The sequence below is a fragment of the Thalassophryne amazonica genome, chromosome 17 (genome assembly GCF_902500255.1).
Source record: "Thalassophryne amazonica chromosome 17, fThaAma1.1, whole genome shotgun sequence".
Lineage (NCBI taxonomy): Eukaryota > Metazoa > Chordata > Actinopteri > Batrachoidiformes > Batrachoididae > Thalassophryne > Thalassophryne amazonica.
Window position 1 is genome coordinate 10,949,048 of NC_047119.1, and position 21,698 is coordinate 10,970,745.

General features: G+C 39.9%; 1 protein-coding gene across 1 annotated transcript in view; it reads left to right on the forward strand.

Annotated features, from left to right (window-relative positions):
* col5a1 (procollagen, type V, alpha 1) overlaps positions 1-21,698 on the forward strand; it is a 247,044-nt gene that overhangs the window by 38,551 nt on the left and 186,795 nt on the right. Inside the window, exon 2 of the mRNA XM_034192658.1 lies at positions 5,781-5,948. Within this exon, the coding sequence (XP_034048549.1) occupies positions 5,781-5,948 (168 nt within the window). The remainder of the gene's footprint in view (positions 1-5,780; positions 5,949-21,698) is intronic.

Sequence of the window (21,698 nt, forward strand, 5' to 3'; positions counted from 1 at the left end):
ATAACTATGTACAGCACATGGTGCAAACCATTTTTAAAACCCTTTTCACTCATCTAATAATTTGCATCACTTTTTACCAAAATTAGAGCAACTTAAACTTTGGCCCACTGTACAAACTGAAATTGACCTTTGTTGCTGTTTTTCCCCCATAAGACAGTCCAAACTATACCTTTTTGGAATCTTTATGATCAAACAAATAATGTGGTATGCATTGCAATATGACTGGAACATTTGTATATTTGCAAAGGATAAGAAATTCAGACACCACAACTAGTTTGTACACAACTTTTGTCTTGTACTTTCCTTGAAGTCCCTCTAGTTGGAAAACTTAAAACGGCTCCTAGCAGAGTTATTATTTAGACTGATGCTAAATTTTAACCACAAGTCTAGTGTGTCTTGGACTATGACTTCGTCCAAATTTTTTTAGTATGTGACTTAAAAAAAGAAGAAGAAAAAAAAGATAACAGGTCAAGGTGATTTTGAGTAGTTTGCTGAAAATGTGTACCCTCACTCATTCAGTCATCTTCAACCGCTTAACCGGGATCAGGTCACAGGGGCAACCCCTGCAGTTGAAGCAGTGGCTCTACTCTGAGCCCAGCCACCCTCCTGAGGAAACTAATTTCAGCTGCTTGTACCCGCAATCTAGTTCTTTCGGTCATGACTCAACCCTCATGACCATAGGTGAGAGTAGGAACGAAGATTGACCAGTAGATGGAGAGCTTTGCCATTTGGTCACAACAGTATGGTAGAGTCAATGCAATACCACCCCTGCTGCACCGATTCTCTGGCCAATCTCACGCTCCATTGTCCCCTCACTCATGAACAAGACCCTGAGGGACTTGAACTCCTTCACTTGTGGACCAGAGAGTGTGTGCCAACTAAAGGGGCATCACACCACTCACCCTCCCTGGTAAAGTCTACTCCAGGGTGCTTGAAAGGAAGGTTCGGCCAATAGTCAAACATCTGAATGAAGAGGAACAATGTGGGTTCCCTCCTGGCTGTAGAACAACTGCCCAGCACTTCACTGTGGAGGGCACCTCGGAGTATGCCCGTCCAGTCTACATGTGTTTTGTGGACTTGGGGAAGGTGTATGATCAGTACCCTGGGAGATACTGTGGGAGGTGCTGCAGGAGTATGGAGTGAGGAGGTCCCTTCCCAGGGTTGTCCAATCTCTGTACTCACAAAGCGAAAGCTGTGTTCTCGTTCTCTGCAGTAAGTTGGACTCGTGGGACAAACACAGACGCACACACACCTACGGACAGTTTTAAAGATTCCAATCCACCTAACCCACATGTCTTTGGATGTGGGAGGAAACCAGAGTACCTGGAGGAAACCCACGCAAACACAGGGAGAACATGCAAACTCCACACAGAAAGATAAAAACGGCTAACAGCATATAGATAACAGCATATATATATATATATATATATATATATATATATATATATATATATATATATATATATATATATATATATATATATATATATATATATATATATATATATATATAATTTTCATTATTAACTTAAGTTGGATGTAAATTATTATTGCTTTTGTGATATTTGCTGAGAACTAGGTAGTCCACAAGATTTTGTTAAACTGGTTAAGTGGTCAGAAAAGGTTTGGGGAAAGCGGGAATGAATGAATGAATTTACGTTGTCAATTCCGTCTTCACTTGAAGAATCAGTTGTACTCTTGAAAAACTGAGCCTAGATGTTCAGAATTTTTCACAGCAGTATCGGTATCAGTATCACAGTATCAGCTCGGAAAACAGGTAATACATAAAAAAGACTTGATTGAACAAATGAGCCGTGACAGAGTTCCTTGTCGTGTTATTACACCGAGAGCGCTCATTAAACTGGTGTCTGTCACCGCAGTGAACAATAGACACTTTCTGTCCGTTGCTTCATTGTGAGCTGTCGATAGACAAAGCTGTACTTTTTTTTGTCGACCCTTCATCTGCTTAAATGCTCCGACAGCCAGAGGTATGCGCGTTCTCAAACTTCGCCTTGGTCGTGCCGCTTCTCCGTCGCTCGTGACGAGTGCTGTCCTCAGATTAACACGATGTATTTTGGTTCGAATGAGGTTTATATCTGGCCCAAAGTAGTGCAGGGTTACATGTTCACTTCTAGAGTTATGCAGCGCAACAGCCAGACAGGAAGAGTGGCCTGGGCCACAAGAGGAAGAAGAGAAGTAAAGAAGGGTTGAGATAAGATGAGAACAGCCTGATTATGGAATCCCCACATTCCCTGAAGCAGAGTCCACTTTTTTTCCCCTTAAAATGGACTTCAAAAGCATATTCCCAACAGAATATTTTCCTGCATAAAAGCCGTAGTGTGTCTTTTAGTAAAGTTAAGTTCTGATTTCATGTGTTGGAAACTCAGTGCAGTCTAACTGATTGGGCCCTATCTTGCATCAAGTACATTGCAAGTGCAGTTAGTTTCTGCAGGGTCTGAGACTATGCACTTATCTCCCAATTAAATACTTGAGTGCAGATTCAATTTGTATTGTGATTTATAAGAAATTGCTGTTTGATATTAGGAATTTTTGTTTGCTTTTTGTAAAAGTAGAACATGGGAATAAATTGTGTAATGCAGTTTGAGTTGTATTCATGAAAGCAATGCACCTCACATTTTTCTGTTTTTGTTTTTCTGTAAATATTGCCACTAAACTGTTTACAATGCTGTCTGTCAGGTTGACAATAATTCATTGGGCCCTATCTTGCACATAGTGCAATGCAAGCACCATTAGTAGTTTCTATTAGTGCTGGGACAATACACTTATCTTCTAATATGATTCTATGTTGATACTTGGCTGTTGATTCAATATGTACCGAGATTCTTAAGAAATTACAGTTTGATATTGAGATTTGATCCTTTTTGGAAGACTACACCATGGGAAAAGTTAAAGAATACACTGACTCATACTTCCAAAAGTAAAGACATATAATTTGTTTGATGCTTTTTCTTCCCCCAGGAGTAATGTACATATTTGATAAGTAAATAAATAAATGCATTCTTAAATAAATTGCTGCCTGCCAATGTATCACAATCCTGGACTATTAAAAATAGTTTGCACACTAAAAAAATACAAAATTTCAGCTTAAACTGGTCTCCCATTGCTGATTTCTGGTACCCAATTGGTTACTATAGTGATGAAAACAAAAATCAGATACGCAATTGTTTTGGGGCAGGCGGATTTCATTGACCTGAGCAGGCAGTGACCATGCACAGTGGTGTGCAGTAGCTGTGCACTGGGGGAGTGGGCTGAGATTGTCCTCTTGAGTGTGGATTGGGCAGCTCAACCATTTTGATAATGTCAGGCTACAATGTAAACTAAAAGTAAAATACAATGCAGATTGTGATATTTGTTAATGAGCCCAGTGGTCACTATCTGTGCAGCAGTTCAAAGACTCACATGTTCCCTGATCTCTTTAAATCTCTTGTGAAAATATACAAACATAACCCCATGAAATGCATGCCACACTCTTCAGAAGAAGACATTTTTTGAAGATGTTCAGATACATTTTAGCTTTGTAAAGTGTTGTTATAACCACAGACATTAGCACATATATATGCACACTGTGTGCACATGGTGCTGCATTCAATGCCACTTGTAATTAGCAGGTGATAATTGTGTGACACACAACTTTAGACTACCGTTGTGGACAAAAGGACCAGATTACCTCATATTTGGAATTGGGATGTAAATCGGTACCAAAAATCAGCAAAGGGAGACTGACCTTAAGCATGTACCCCATCATAGGGGAGGTGGTTAAGCATTGGGCTTGAGACCAGAGGATCCTTGGTTCAAATCCCATCCTGACCGGCAAATCGCTAAGGGCTCTTGGGCAAGGTCCTTAATCCCCTAGTTGCTCCCGGTGTGACTACCTTGTATGGCAGCACCCTGACATTGGGGGGGGGGTGGGGGGGTGTGAGGCATTATTGTAAAGTGCTTTGAGCATCTGATGCAGCTGGAAAAGTGCAATATAAATGCAGCCCATTTGTCTTTTATCAGGGTAAATCATGATCCAAAAAAGTTAGTAACACCATTTAATTGGTGTATATTGGGGTATGCTTGTATAAAAGTACATGAAAGTGCAGTAAACAGGACCTCCTGTTCTGAGCAGATGCCTCCTTCTGATCCTCCACGACATGCAAGTCATGAAAAGCATGTCGCACTCTTCAACATAAGATATTTTTGCGATTTAAGCGAAGAATTTTAGCTTTTTGGAAGAGTGTGGTAGGTAGTGGTTTCCAGACACACTGACGTATGCGCAAAAAAAAAAAGAAGTAATATCCGCAATAATTGGTTACAGTCGTGTGCAATCAGATGCACTACAGGTAATATTTTTTTTACTTTTATTTAACCCAGTTAGCCCCATTGAGATCAAAATCTCTTTAAAGCGAGGCATGGACCTTGTGCTGCTTTAGTCACTGGTTCCTGCCATAGTTTTACATTTCAGGAAAGTTAACAATCCACCTAACCTGTATGTGTTTTGGATGGGAGGGAACCCACGCAAACATGGGGAGAACATGGAAACTCCCCACAGAAAGGCCACAGGTGGGAATCGAACCCATGAGCTTTTGGTGTGAGGCAGCAGTGCTAACCACTAAACCACTGTGCTATGTACTGTGATTACATTGGAATTTTGGCCGTGATTTTTAAAGAGTTGTGCCACATTTCCTCAAATTTGAAATAGGCCTGAAAAATTGCCAATGAAAGAAGCCCTTAGAACATTTACCATAGATTATCAAGATAGGGCCCATGGTACGCAACGTGTGATCAAACTGAAACTGATGAGGAGAAAGTGTCTTTTTTTTTGACCAATCACTGCACATCTGTAATGAGCACATGCAGCTGCAGCACTCTTAAATGGAGACCTCTGTTTAAGAATTTTGAAGGGTTTTTTTTGTAAATTGATCGGTGAGTCATGTCTAATGACATCCAGCTGGAGTTTGTTGCAGAGCAACGTACACTGTACAAACAGTTTTCACTCAGCTCGGCCGCTTTTCCACCTTTCCCAGCAGCCCTTTCACTCTCAGATAGATGGGCTATTGAAAGATTTTCTTCTGAGCAGCGTGTGTGGTCCTTGCATGGCGGCTCTCGCGCCACTTTACCTGCGTTTGTCTTTGTGTAATTCCTGTTGTCCACTGTTTGCTTTGCAGTTGGCTTCTTTTTTACATTTGCCCTCCTCCTCCACCTTAAAAAAAAACTCCCTCTCCAGACTTTTACCATCAGATGGGACTCTGATGTATGTCGTGGTGCAGCTCGCTGTGTGCAGCACGCATGTTTGTTCAGAGCGGTTTTGGAGTGTGAATTTGCGGCCTCGGGTCAAACCCAGTGTCACATTGTCATGACCCAGTGTACGTTTGCGGTGGGACGGTTACAGCCAGGACAAGCGGCCTGAGACTGTGCTAATTGTACGGTTGTGGCTTAAAAAGAGGTAGCGGCACATTTAGTGTTGCAGAGAAATGGATGGAAGGAAGCGGGTTTTTGCAGCTGTGATCTTTAAATGGGCACATCTCTGCTCAGTGGGACCTCCTGCTGAGCAACAGCTGCTTCTGAGTCAGTGAAAGACAGAAAACAGAAGGAATGTGCACAAGAAAGTGCATAATTAAGGTTTAGTTAATATGCAGTCAGCATGAATAAATCCTATGATTTATGGGCTATAAAAGCAGGATTGTATGATTTGCAGTTTGGGTGTTTTTGAGTCTTAGTTTTTAAATCTCTAATGTTCTTCCCTCTGTTTTTTTTTTTTTTTCTCATCTCTGCAGTGGAACCAACAGACCTCTTGAAGATTTTAGATTTTCACAGTTTACCTGACAGTGTTACAAGAACAACGGGTTTCTGCTCACATAGGAGGTCATCACAAGGACCTGATGCCGCTTACAGAGTATCCAAAGATGCCCAGCTCAGCGCCCCCACGAAACAGCTGTACCCAGGTGAGTCGTCTGTGCACACTTATATTTCAAGATCAACTTCAAGAGGCGAAGAAATAGCCAGGCCGTATGTTCCGTCAGATTGTAAATTCAAGTAGAGCCAAACAGATATGAAGTTTTGGGGGCTGACACCGATACTGATACCAATATTATGGAGAAAAAAAAAATTCATACCAACATGTCGGCCGATTTTTTTGCTTTTTACAAAACATGGGAATAATTCCTATTATTAAATGGCTACAACACTACGTGCGCTCTGATTGACTGATTTCCGGTCTGATATTTTCCCATATCAGACTGACCGTGACAATCGGTCCGGAATGTGTATCGGATTCGTTACAAACCAGAAAGCTAAAAAACACGATTCGATAAACCAAGTCAGATATAAACATACTCCATAAATATCTAAACAGCATCGGAAAAAGAAAAACACACACACACACACACAGATATCAGACCTCAGTGTTTTTCACATGGTCCTCGCTAACCCTCAGTTTGTACTGTCAACACCTCAGTCTGATATTTTCCTTAATTATTAACCAACCTCGTGCTCGGTTAATAATCCTTTAATATTTCATGATCAAACCATTATAGTTACAAAATGTAATTAAGGCTTTTCATTTTACAGTTTAACCATAATATTTATTATAAATTACTACAAAGGAAATCACAAATACCACAAAATAGAAACAAAAATGATTTAATGAAATCAGTAGTTGAACCAAAGATATAAACATCATATTGATCATTGTAAGCATGGCACTGAAGATAAAAAGTAACAATAAATCAATAATGAAACCAACAACAACAACGATAACGAGGACAACAGAAGATAACGACAACAATGCCCTGGGATAGACTGTCTTGTCCACGGTGTAGCCCTCTTAGCACCTTTTGACTGCTGGGATAAGCATCAGGATGACCCCTAATTGGAGTAAGTGGATATAGAAAATGGATGGATAATAATAATAATGTAGGTGGGGGCAACTAATGACAATCATGAGTTGACTTGTCAGGTACCATTAATGTTATTGGGACATTAATGTCAAATCTTAGCAGTGATCTGTCCTTCAAGGGTACACAGTCTCTGTTTTTGACAAATTACCCAACTAGCTGACAAGAAGAACAATAGTCAACAAGTAGGTTACCAGCTAGTTGCAGTCAATGATTCTGATTAGTCACCTTATAGTAATAATAAAATAATCAATCAATCATCATCATTTAAAAGATAAAGTTGCACTACAATATGTTTGGGGAAGCGTACAGTTATGAACACCTGAATTGACACAACACATTCTTTTTCGCAAACCTCACTCATTCCCAGAGGAATGCTGGGACTTTTCAACCTGGGCTCTATTTTGAGATGTTTCAGGTTCATCTTTTCATTTGGGATAAATACAATTTTAAATGGTCTATTGTTGATTTGGGATGCAAACACTGGCATGGACTAAACTGGTGTATATGGGCTTTGTTCAGCCCCGTCTCACTTTTTTATTTTTTTGTGATGCCATCATGAAATGCATCACATTTTCATGACATGGTCAAGGTTCAGTCACTATTTTTAACCATAACCCCCTGTGTCACCAAATTTCATGATACCATCACAAAATAATGTGATACGTTACAAAACTGCAACATATTCTGAAAGTCTGCCAGATGATATGTGGGCATCTCTTTGGCCTTCTCTGGCCATTGGGGTCATCAACACTGAGGCGCTTACATCCTGGATCAAAAGATTTTATGTATTTAATTTAACCAGGTTAGTCCCATTGAGATCGCGACCTCTTTTACAAGGGAAACCTGGATAATTATAAAGTTTCCAATTCACCCAACCTGCATGTCTTTAACCCCTTAACGCCTATTGTCGCATATATGCTACAATATTTGACTCAAATATGCAACATACCAAATTGACCAGTATGCCTGTTGTCGCAAATTTGCAACATACCATTATTATTATTATAACATTATAACATAAAGTCATTACCAAAATACCAAAATTACTATTTATTTTTTGTGCAAAAGTGAAATTAATAATCTCAACATTATTTACCATCTACTTAAAGGCAAAAACACACACAAAACATTTTTTTTTATATACAGCTATATAAATTCAGGCGTTAAGGGGTTAAATGTGGGAGGAAGCCGGAGCACCTGGAGGAAACCCACGCAAACACAGGGAGAACATGCAAACTCCAAACAGAAAGTCCACAGGTGGGAATCAAACCCATGACCTTCTTGTTGTGAGGCAACAGTGCTAACCACTAATCCACCGTGCTGCGCTATAAAACAAAAAGTCTCACAATGTATCATCAGTACCCTCTGCTAATCTTATTTACTATCAAAACTTAGTTAAAAAAATAAAATCAAATTTAATGAATGAATGAATTTAAACTGAGGGAAGTATTTGGCCCTCAGGTCGACACTTGTCCGTGCATGTTGCTCTGTAAACCATTTCAGGTTTTACTCACTTTCCCTCAACATATCCTATTTCTCTCCTTCCACTCCACTCTGCTATTTTATTGACTCCTGTAACTTTACTGCTTTTGTCGACTCTTATCTTTGACTTGTGGGGATTCCCCTCTAAATGCTCCTCATTCAGACATAATTACTATGTGCCTGCAGGTTTCATTCCCATTCATGTACTTGCAAGAGAGTGAGACTTCACTCGTTCAACTTTAAAAAAACAAAAAAAACAGAACAGGAATTCAAGATAAGGTGTTCTAAGCTCTAAAAACCCACGGTGCATCTCCCAGGATACAGCTGTGGTATATTTGATGTAGGAGGAGCTGGCCAGTGGAAAAACAGTGAAAATATGGCTGGTAGCAGGGAGGGCTGTCTGGGGTTCCACACTCTCCTTGTTCTTTTGTGCTGACGTGGCTTTGGGTTACTGCTCCTTGCTTGTTTCTCCATCTTGCTCTTCGCTTTTCTCTCTCGTACTCACTGTATTTTCCTGTAATCACCCTTATTTTTCTGCTCTTATCATCTCTACTTAACTATTTCTGCTGATTTCTTTGAGATTAATCTTTACATTTTATCATTGTCATTTAAAATCCCAAGTACAGAACTATGTTTTTTCTGGCATTCTGTTGTCATTTTCATAGATATGCATCCATTGTTTGCAAACCTTGTCCGTTTCTTGAAAAAGTTTAGAGAGTCCAGTAGTAATGTAATGCACCATAGTTGATGTATGATGCGTGGTTCAGCACACATATGCCCAGTAGATTAATTTCAGTTTGAATAACTGAAATACAGATTATTGTGCGATGAATGCAAAATTGTAGACACCATTTGCCACTTTGCGTTCAGCTCAATGCAGTGTGGTGCAGGTGACACAGGCTGGAGTCCCAGCGCTGAAAAGAATCACTCCAAAATATCAGGACTTGAGGTCAGAATGTGTGTGCTGCATATTCGTGCTGTCCTGAGTCCACTGAGCTGAGTATTAGAGGGGCAGTAATAGCTGAAACTCCACTGAGCTCCGAGGGGGAAAACAACTTTTCCCAAACTTGCTGAGTGGTGTGCCTGCTCTGGAGGACTCAGCTTGGCTGCAACAATCACATGAGGTGTGCCTAGTACTGTCTGACAAGGGGTTCAGCCCAAGTGGTTAGTGCACTTGTTTCCCACAACAAAAAAGTTTCCCATATCAAGACAACCCATGCCCATTCTCCATGCAGTGTGGAGCTGCATCAGGAATGCCATCCAAGATCACTCTGGTGTGCGCCAAATCAACATGCAGGCCCATATTAGATTTGCTGCATAGAAGCCAAAAGAAGAAGAACACTACTTTAGCGTGCCCTGATGGAACCTACCCAGTGGGCTATGTTCTCGATGCCTGAGAGAAATGGTGCGTGGCGTGCTTGGCTCCTCTCTCTGTGGAAGATGTTGAGGATTTATTTTTATTCGCAGCATCAGACGTTACGCACACATGGACAGAAACTGACACAAACTTAACTCATCTGCACACATCACATGTCTCCCACCCTCTATCCCTATTACCCCCCGTGTCTCTCCACTCCCCTCACCCTGGCTTCCTCCCTGCCACCCTGGAGGTAGCAAGGTTTTTACTGCTGCAGCCTTCAACTCCCCAAGCTGGGCGGCACAGGCCTTCCTGCTGCGGCCTTCACCCACTTTGCCTCAATTTGGATGACGGACTGCTTTGTTTAGTGCACATAAACAATGTCAAATGTATATATGTTGTCTTTAATTCTGATTGTGCCATTATTATGTTCAACTAGTAATAATTGTGGATTAATTGCTGTATTTTATCTGAGGTAATTGGAGTGTAAACATAATTTCATTGTTGTTGCACTCGTGTGATGACAATGACAATAAATCTTATCTCTCATCTCATGTTTGGACACCTTGTTTTCATTCACGACAATCAGTAAAAGTTCATTGTTCTTTCATTAATGGAAAGCAGAGCTACACTTTCCCATTCAGTTTGGGAAAGTGTGTCCAAACATCTGACTGGTAGTGAATATTTATCACATTTTTATTTTTCCCTGATATAAAAACAATTTGATTCATGACTAAAAACTGTACTCCGAACAGTGAGTTTTGTAATCCATTGTACCCAGTGGTTCACGGCGATATTCCATGTTCCACGCCATTGGATACATGGGATAGGCTCTAGCAAACTCCTACCATTGACCCTTAACTGGAATAAGTGGGTTCAGAAAATGAATTAATGAAATAGGGTTGGGATCTTTGTCGTCGTTAATATGGTTGTCATATCATCAGGGGGTTTGCTGGAACCACCACAATTGTGCTGAACTTACACTATGGTTGTACTACAGTTGATTTTGCACACATCACATGATACAAACCCGGCTGTTTGTTGTCACACTTCACATCATTAAACCGTTCACTACGTTGCATTCATTGGCACCTGTGATCTTCGCTTACTGGTTTTCCATGGTGATAGACCAGGATGCATATCCCTGGAAATGAGAAGGAGACTTCATCTTCAATGCTTCATTGCACAAAACTCAATCTGCTAACTGCCTCAAACGTTGCATGGGCCACGACGCACCTTTCACTTGTGTCTTTGTGCCTTAAATTGGAGCTGTGGTGCTCTTATGGCCTGTGCTTTCTCTCATGCACTCCAATCTAACAAATACCACTCCTTTTGAAGCACCACGGCAGCAAAGCCAATGCAAGTCTGTTTAGATACAGATGCTGTAATTACATGCGCGCTATTCTGGATCCTCCAAAATAACAGTCTACATAAAACAAAGCAGCAGGCACCACTTCATCCCAAGGTGCAAACACAATGACTAGCTGTCTGTGGATGGAAGGCCTGAGAATATTGTGGCAACGGTTCTGATGCGTTGCTTTAAGTAACACGGTGCATCTGGAAAGTAGTCACAGCGGTTCACTTTTTCTACATTTTGTTATGCTATAGCATTATTCAAAAATGAATTAAATTTTCCCCTCAAAATTCTAGTCACAACACCCCATAATGACAACATGAAAAAAGTTTTTTTTTTTTTGCAAATGTATCAACAAAAAAAAAAACAAAAAAACTGAGATATCACATGCACATATGTATTCACACCTTTTGATTAATACTTTGTTGATGCAATTTTGGCAGCAATTACAGCCTCAGGTCTTCTTGAATATGATGCCACAAGCTTGGTGCACCTATCTTTGGGCAGTTTTGTCCATTCCTCATTGCAGCACCTCTCAAGCTCCATCAGGTTGGATGGGGCAATTTTCAGTTCTCTCCAGAGATGTTCAATCAGATTCAGGCCTGGGCTCTGGCTGAGCCACTCAAGGAGATTCACAGAGTTGTCCTGAAGACACTCCTTTGATATCTTGGCTGTGTGTTTAGAGTCATTGTCCTGCTGAAAGATGAACCATTGCCCCAGTCTAAGGTCAAGAGTGTTCTGGAGCAGGTTTTCATCCAGGATGTCTCTGTGCATTGCTGCATTCATCTTTCCCTCAATCCTGACTAGTCATGCCAAAGAGTTCAATCTTTGTCTCATCAGACCAGAGAATTTTGTTTCTCATGGTCTGAGAGTCCTTCAAGTGTACATGTGATGTCTTAGGTTTTTCTAATAATAAATTTGTACAAATCTAAAACAACAACAACAACAACAACAACATGGTTCTCATTGTCATTATGGGGTATTGTGTGTAGATTTTGAGGGAAAAAAAATTAACATTTCATCCATTTTGAAATAAGGCTGGAAAAAGTGAACCACTGTGAATACTTTCCGGATGCACCGTCCCCACAAGGCACTGAGATCACTAAATCCATTAACCCCCCCCCCAAACCAAGTCCCCCCATGAACCCCCCACCAACTAACTTTGCTACTGGTTTACGGCTTTGGCGAAAAGCTTGGCGGTACCTAAATTCTCGATGTAGCAGCACGTTCCTGCTAGTGGGCACGTGGGTATAAATGTGTATTAATTTCCTTACGGTCATGATGTTTGAAATAAACCACAATAGCTGGCAACGTGGTGGCTCCCGACCCTGCAGCCACAGAGAGCCTGCGATGATGTGTTGGAAATGAGCGAGTACAGACATGCAATCATTCGGCAGACATGTGGAAGGGGTGATTCATTTCAAACTGCAGAGGTACTGAAAAACACAAGAGTCTTTTCTACCTTTATTTTGTCGAGGAAAATGAAGCAGGCAGCATGCACCAGCATTTAAACCACACTCTCATGTCATGGGAGTTTGGGATGATTTTTGCAGCCACAGAAATCTCTGAGAAATTGTATTTATGTGTGCAAATAGCAACAGTGTCCACTGTGGATGTGAAAATTTAGTGCTGATGTTTTCCACTGGCTTCGATTCCATTTGCCACCGTGGACATAAGGATCCAAAGATGTATTTCTGAATTATGTTCTCTCTGAATTTAACACTGGTTGTTGTGGTCCAGTCTGTTGTGGATCGATGCCGTCAAACCATTCATGGAAGACTCAATACTGCACCATACAGCTGAAATTCAAACAGCAAAACTAAAACCACAAGCTCAAAGCTTAGTTTGCAAAGATTTTCCTCTTTGACTGATGCTGTTCCTTATTTTAGGAATTTGCCGTTATTTATTGGTGCAGATTGTCACTAATGCAGACTGTAAGCCTATCTGTTAAAGTGGGGAATAGGAAATAGTATCCATGGGCATGAACACAGTCGTGGCTACAGCAGTTAGACCCCAATGACCTTGACATTAACCCAGATGATTGACCATTTACTGATCCTTGCCAGCAATCCTCAAATCCACCCAAGTTTGTGCCAAGTTTGGTGCAAATCCGGCTAAAAATAAAAAGCCTTGTCCACTGCCAAAATGGATTTTTTTTTAAAGAAATTTCAACCTTCTTTGACATGCCACGTTTGGTTGAAATCAGCAAAAGGGCCTGGGAAAGAGAGAGCCAGCAAAGATGTAAAATGACCTTCACCCCTATGATTAGCCTTTGGCAAATTTGACATTGCTGGGCTAACTCCAGAATCAGTCTCCATACGTTTGCATTGTTTGGTGTAAATTTTTTCCTTTGATCCCAAATGACCTTGTTGTTTGTCAAAACAAATGCTTTCAGAGCACTTCTGCTATCTACATATCAAGTGTAGTGGAAATTAGCCCACAAACCTGGGAGGAGTTGGACAACATACAGACATGAACCAAAATTTTGACCACAATGACCTTAACATTTGCCAAAGTAACCTCTTAAGGGCAGTTCCTGGGGTCAGCCTACGTGCACACACCAGGGCCCGTATCCACAAAGCAGCCTAAGGCAAAAAATAGCTCTTAGTGACATTCTAAGAAAAATCTTAGAATTCCTTGAATTCTTAGACATTTCTTAGAATTTTCCCTTGGCAAGATGGAAGCTGTTTGCAAAGCACCTTAGGCCTTAAGAGAGCTCCTAAGGTGCCAAACTGGTAAGAGTAGAGAGGAGGACTTAAGAAGCCTAAAGCCGTGGTCACAACCCGCCGTACTTGCACGTGCGTGCAGTCTACTTGCAAAAACGTGGGCTAAATTTGGAGATCCGTACGTTGTAAGTACTGCCTCAATACGAATTTAGGAACACACAGACACACGCAGACACGCCATAGAGGTTTTAGTGCATGCAGAACCTACGCTGCCGTCAGGCTGCGGATTCACCAGCAGTACAGATGACGTACATTGTGAGTACTGCCTCAGTACGGATTCAAAGCAGCACATTTTCATTCAATTACTGTTGAATTAACCAAATCCATACAGAGGCAGTAGGCTACTCACCACATACTATGGAATTAAATTGTAGGTATCAGATCTTGAAGATTGTGATACACATATATAAATTAGAATTAAGTTGAAATTTAAAAAGCTGGTATTCAAGTGTGTAGTGAATATATTCCTCTATCAGTGTTTCACACCTTGTGTGACTTTTCACTAACAGGCTGGACATGTTCATGCATCGCCGACGCCGAAAAACACCTGCCGCTCCGGTCCCGCTCATAACACACACATCAAAAGAAAAGCCAACCCCCCCCCCCCCCCCCCCCCCCCCCCACACACACACACACACACACACTGCTTTATTGTCAACTGTCTTTATAGAGACGTGCGTTGAACGTACTCCCTCCCTCCTCTTGCTACTGCCTCCGTACGTTTTCACAAAAACGTAGTGGCCGTGGCATCTGCAGAAAACATACAGCGAAAAAAAAAACGCACGGTGGGTTGTGACCGGCGCTTTAGAGTGATTTAAGCAGAGAAGATGGCAGAACAGAGAGGAAGCAGAGATATTGTTTATGTTCTTGTTATCGTATTTCAATTTCAATTTATTTTCATTTATATAGCGCCAAATCACAACAAGGTTGCCTCAAGGCGCTTCACACAAGTAAGGTCTAACATTACTAACCCCCAGAGCAGCAGTGGTAAGGAAAAACTCCCTCTGAGGAAGAAACCTCAAGCAGACCAGACTCAAAGCGGTGACCCTCTGCTTGGGCCATGATACAGACATAAATTACAGAACAATTCACAAAACTAACATACAGGAAATGTTGCTGGTGCACAGGATGGTTTCCGGAACAGATACCCCGTCCATCTCTGGATGGAGCCGCTCCTCAAACAGAGAGAAAAGAAAAAAAAAGCAGAATCAAGCATCAGAAAGACAACAAATACAGTGTAATTTGTCAGCATTAAGCAACAAGAAAGACAGAAGAAATACTAAGGTGATGGCCGGCCACTAGCCCTAAGCTTCACTAAAAGACCCCGAATTTAGATCAAGTTGAGTCCGCGGCACGTGCCGCTTCCTAATAAAATGAATTAGAAAAGTAAAAAGCATAGAAATGTACTATGCCAGTATGCTAGCCATACAAAAGGGAATCATATACACACTGTTAATATTATAATTATTTTTATTATCGCTATTATTAATATTTTCTTTTATTATTACATCTATTTTGTCATTTGATTTTAAATGGACCACAATGGAAATCAGTGTTTTCACTTTCTTGTGTCATGCATGTATTTTTAGCATATTTACAATTATATTATGCACTCACAATGAACATACTAAATAAACTCACACAAACGCACACTTTTAATATATAGATATTCAGCATGCGAATGAGGTACGTTCAAACATTTTCAAGTTGTGTAACAATTCAGTTAATTTTGCTGGGTTTCATCATCATAACAAAGTTATCCTCACGATTACACGTCTTCGGGCCCCTTCACACATAATGCGAATAAAGTCCAACTCAGGGCGACTCACGGTGAAACAGTCTGTATGATCGTACCATGAAACATGGCGCCGACAGGCATGCGTGCGAGATGCCGGTGTGACGGTTTGTGCACGCGGGAACACACTGCCAGCAGCTGCACGACGTGGTTACACATTGTGCAGCTTATGTGAAGAAAAAATAAGAAATTGCGACAGTTTTGTTCATGTGGGAGCACAGCAGCTGCACAATGTGTAACCACTTTTGCACTTTAGGACTGTCTTAATGTTATAGAGAACTGGATAATTACCACATTGTATCTTGATCTGAACTGGAACTGACCATCCATGCATACCTTTAAATCATATTTGGATAATTGTAAATTATTGTTCTTTTGCCTCAGCAAGTTCTCTCTGCATGGGTCTTTGGCAATTGGTGCAGAGTGAGGTCCTCTAAGAAGACTCATGCAACACTTTTGTCTTCTTTGCACTGGCTCCGCATCACGTTTAGACTTCAGTATTTATGCATAGTCAAATGCTTCTCTTTATCAATGAACCTCTCCATCCGTATTTGACATGCAGGTCTCTGAGGTCCTCTGACCAAAACCTGTCGAGTCTCAGCTGAAAACCAAAAAGAGACTCTGCTTCCAACACCGAGGCTCTCAAACTATGGAATACACTCCCACTCTTGGCACTTTACAGGCTTATTAATTTTACTTTATGCTCAGTAATTTCTGTTTTAATCAATTTAAAGAACTGTTATTTTGTTCATGAAAGGTACTCGATCAATAAATTTGACTTAACATTTTTGGCTGTGCACACATGCACGAGCTAATTCTTCCAAGACTTCCTTCAAGGTTGGCAAGTTTACACACACACGAGGAATGAGGTATCTCACATCTGTTGACCGAGTGTCACAGGTTTAGAGACACATTCCAAAGAAACCTGAGTTCTTTCCATTACCCCCCACGCACACACGCAGCACGGAGGTCCTAATCTAAGACAAGGAGGAGGAAGCACCAGAGAGTTCATTTATCGTTCAACTCGCCTCCGTTTGGTATTTTTGTTAACCTCCTTTCACCTTCTCTGGAGACACGTCACTTGCTGCTTTTTGTGAGAAATCTCCTTGTGCAAAATTTGCTTCCAGGGGTCATATTTTGGTTCTAAGAGCCATTTGGGGTTAAATATGTTTGGATTTTCATGCATGTAGAAAGTAATGAATGAACAAACATGAAATCTAAAACGACTTGCTGTTCGACGCGCCCACTGATCCCGTCTCAGCTCTGTATAATGCAACCAAATTGGCTGTGGGTGAGAGACCTAGGCTGCATCAAATACTCATACAAGTGTATTATATCATAGGTGAAGCAGTATTTCACAATCTGTAGGGTATCTGAATACGCTGTATGCGTTTATTAGTCATCACGAAGTAAACCAGATGATCTACTACCTCCATAATGTTAGAACGGACTATATTACACTTCAAGAAGTATTTTAAAGACACCCGCTAATTTGAATTTGCTTAATGAAAGAGTGTCTAATGTGGTACAACTCACAGTTTAACTTCCCTCATATTTTCTGTTCCCACTGAGTATTTTTATGTAGTAAAGCTTAAAAAAAGAAAAAAAAAAAGGGTCTACCACTCACCGTTGAAAAGACGTTCAAAAATTATTCAAAAGTGAACTTTTTTCAAACGTCTATTTGCAGACATGTAAATCAATGTTTGGGTTTACATTGCTTTTAACAGTGGTATTTTTCAACCTGTGCAATGAGTAAATTAGGGGAAATCAGAATTTTGAAGCCTAGCTAGTGAGGCACAGCCCCATTTATCATTTAAAAGCTGGCAATGAAAACCCAACCGGTCTAAACGTGAAAGTTTATTCAAAGTCTATACATAAATGTTGAATAAACTCTCACTTTTTAAACCAGTTTTCAACGTATCTTCATTATAACCATTTTTTAAATCATCATCATCTATTCAACATTAAAATCCTCCCTTTTACAAGTCTTAATTAATGACCATAATATATATATTTTTTGTTAAAGATAGAAACACACAAATTACATTTTGAAACATTGTTCTTGCTGCTAAGAGACAATTACACCACCATCAAATATCATATATATAATCTTAATAGTTTACAAAAGGGTAAAAAAAAATCCCACCATACAGGATATAAGAAATTTAAGCAACAATTTAAATACAACATGAATATGTTGTATTTAAATTGTTGTATTAAAATTAAATACAACATGAATATGTTGTATTTAAATTGGGGAGAGTTTAAGTTGGGGAGAGTTTCCGTGAATGTTAAATATTTTCATAAAATTACCAAGAAAAAAAAAAAAAAGAACAGTTGCAATATATAAAATAATTAAAAATAAGCAGTACTACTTGTTTTTGGCAAAGCCACACAGCAAATCTTTAATAAAATAATTTACATCAATGCAACATGTCCACATACAATTAAATTTTAAATGTGTATGTACACATACACACAAATTCTGACATTGTAATTTGTACAGTTTGATTTCCTTGATTATACTGTAATTAGTGTAATTTATAGTGCAGGTTATTAAATAATTGTCATGGCAATCAGGGAAACGTTACACAAAATAATGCTGAGAAAAGGCCTTTTTAAATATTTCGTCAGTTCAATAAAAACATCAATTTAGGAAAACCGATTTTAATTAAGGACATTGATTTTTTTGTATACTGCAAAAAACAACAAGCTTATTAATTTTGAGTGTATACTCACCACACCACCGCCTGTCAACAACTATAAGCAGTTGATGGACAATACACATTTACTTTGAGATTCATTTGTAGTCATTTTTGCAAAAACTTATGCATCCAAAGAAAAGAGACTGACAGCTCCACCTCCGCACATCTCATACACAGTCCAGACCAACTGATTTAAAATGATGCATATTATTTGGTTTATATGAAAGCGCTTAAAGAAAATGATTTATTTATTTTTTAGTATTAAAAAATGGATGTGCATCCTCTAATCCATTGGGATAGGTTCCATCACCTCACAACCCTGAACTGGAACACGTGGGTTTAGAAAATGGTTGGAAGACATTCTCTGTCCTACAGTCCATCGAGGGTTTATAATTTTCTCTTTGAAAATTGCTGGATGTCAAAAGAATGGTGGATGTTCGAGAGAATCACCTCCTGGGGAAATAAATAAATATAAATAGCACATTTTGCCAGCTTCTGCACAAACTGCAGACAAATCACAACATCCCAAAGCCAGAGTTTACTTGCTGTGGATCAGACAAACACAGAGATGGAATCTGACTTCATGCTGTGTTCCAGACACTATTACTCGTTATATATATATATATATATATATATATATATATTTTTTTTTTTTTTTTTTTTAAGTCAATATTGACATCTGGAGGAACTGAATTTTGGACAAAACACCTTTAATATGAACAAACCACAAGTGGCTAATGCTATAAATAAACATATCTTTTCACTTTGTCCCTCTGGGTGGAGGATTAAGATTGATGTGGTGGATACTGCAAATAATAAACATAAAAATAAAAATTATACTAACATGAAAGATTGAGAGATTTCAACAAAACTGCAATTTCTGTAATTATAGTTTAACATCCAGATTTGTGAAGTAAATACATTTGCATGTACCTATTTGCCAATATTACATGTACATAACAATTTGGCAAAGGATAAAACAAAAATAAATTACTTTTGTTCCACTGTGGTTGTCAAAAACAGAAGAAAATACAACAGGTTAAAAAGGCACAACAACAACAAAAATACACCACATTTAATCAAAGAGTTTTCTGCATTGTGACAATGTTAGCATATCATTTAGCTTCCAGTACGGGCTAACAATGAAATATTACAGGCTCCGCAAACAGCCAGTTTCACTAACGACCAAACATCACACACAAAAGTGTGGTGAAAATAGTTTTGGGGTATTTTTAATTAATAATTTATGCTCAGTCAGCATTAGCATGCTAGCTTTAGCTTAGCAGGCCTAAAGCCTCAGTCACACTGTGACTGGCATTTAAAAAAAATGCCAAAGCATTTGTTTCTGGTTTATTTTGTTGAGAGACAGTAGTAAAAGTACTTTCCAAGTGTGTTATTACAAAGTCTCTTTGTTACAGTGTTTCTAACTATGATTCTACAGCCACTAAGTAAGCGCCAAGAAAACACACAAACTCCAGAAAAAGCTCCAAGTATTCGCGCATGCGCATTATAATTATGCGCATTTCTATTTGAAAATAATCCTTAAATCTGTTCACATTACATTGTAATGGAAGCTTCTTTTTGACAGCACACAGCAGACACAGTTCTGTATTTGTGGCATTTTATGTGACAACATTAAATGCGTTGAAAAGACATCTTTTTGGAAACCAAATTTGACCGACCAGTGAAAAATAAATTTGGTGAACTTTCACCACAATAATCTGCATTACCTCCGTTTGAAGCTTCATCTGAATGAATCACCCATTTGATTAAATAAATTAGCGTTTTGTGACATTTTGATAATATAGCCGCGTTTTCACTGGTTTAAAAAAAATGGGTGAAATGAACATCACCCAGTTTTCCATCAAAAATCAATGCTGAAATGATGTCTTGTGCTCACTGGGTGGTGTGCTTTCCACCCATGGCCTTACCTTTGACCCTCTCACCCCGCCTGCTCTGAGCCAGTGCTGACTAATTATATCTTGCCAGACGTTGCACACGTGCAAGCGGATGTAGTGACAACTTTCGCTAATCCGGTATTCCTTTCTCTTCTAAGTCCTTCCTGCATCGTGCTTCTCTCATTTCACGGTATTCTGACCAGCTGTTTTCGCCTTCACTGAACTCCTCCACGGGTCTTCTCGCTTGCTCTAGAGGTTAAATAGAAAAAACAAAAGTTTATTTGCCTTATTTATTGGAGCCTGTGCTTATCCTTGAATTTTGCAGTGTGAAGCAGAATTGAACCCACGTCCACATGTTGGTATCCCAACTTCTATCCCATTGAGCTTCCTGCTCTACAGCATACGTGAAATGGTATGGAAATTTTATGCCATGATTATGAAGACCAATCAGTATGGATAATGTTCAGAAAGTAATGATACTAGTCCTCAACAACTGTACAGAGAATGAGGCAATCACAAGTTGCTGCAGTAAGGAAACCTGTTACCAGACAAAACAAATCGATGTGTATAAATTATTCCCTCAGTCTGTGTCGTCGTCTCACAGTTGTCTCGTGAAAATTCTAAATTCTCGTTGAGCCCCCGACTCCCAATACCTTCGGAAATCACCACAGAAGCTGTAGCTGTGGTCACTTCTTGTATTGCTCACCATCTCCAGCAGCTTTTCTCATTCACTGTTGGAGTAAAGCACAACCCATATACCAAAAAAAAAAAAATGCAAAGTTGAACCCTAAGGACAATGGACAATGGGTGATTCCGATTCTGTTAACGACGACGAAACAGTTTTTATGAACAAAATGCTGCTTGTTGCCTGTAAGATGGTGTTTGGCACAGTTCCCTGGGAGTGATGAGCCAAACAGAACCACTTTAGATCACAGCCCTTCCGCGGGCTGCGAACCCTCCCCCAGCCGCGAGAAAATATCTGCCTTTTTTCCCCACGTTGAAACTAGAAGTGAACTTACAAGCGCGCTCATTAGTCGGTTGTGTTTGGGGGTATATGCTTGCGTATTTACTTTATTGAACCAACAGTTGGGTGAATAGCCACTCCATTTTGAGAAATGGGAGCCTGGTTTGCAGAACATAGTAGAATAGGAGTTGATCTACCAACATCTAGACCTGGGTTTGATTCCTGGTCGAGCTACCTACTTGCGTTTTGGACAAAAAACCTACATCTGCATTGCCTCAGTCCACCCAGCTGTAAATGGGTAGTGGTCTTGCCTAAGGAAGTACACTGTGATGAACTGGTGTCCCATCTACGGGGAGTCATAGCCTCTCATATGCTTCACGCTTCAGTATCCAGGATAATCATATTAGCCGGCGGGTGTCAGCGACTGTAGGTATCGGACTTTCTTCTATGATTCCAAGCTGAATTCCTGAAGTAGTGGACTGCCAAAGCATGTGCTCACCATATGTGATGACATG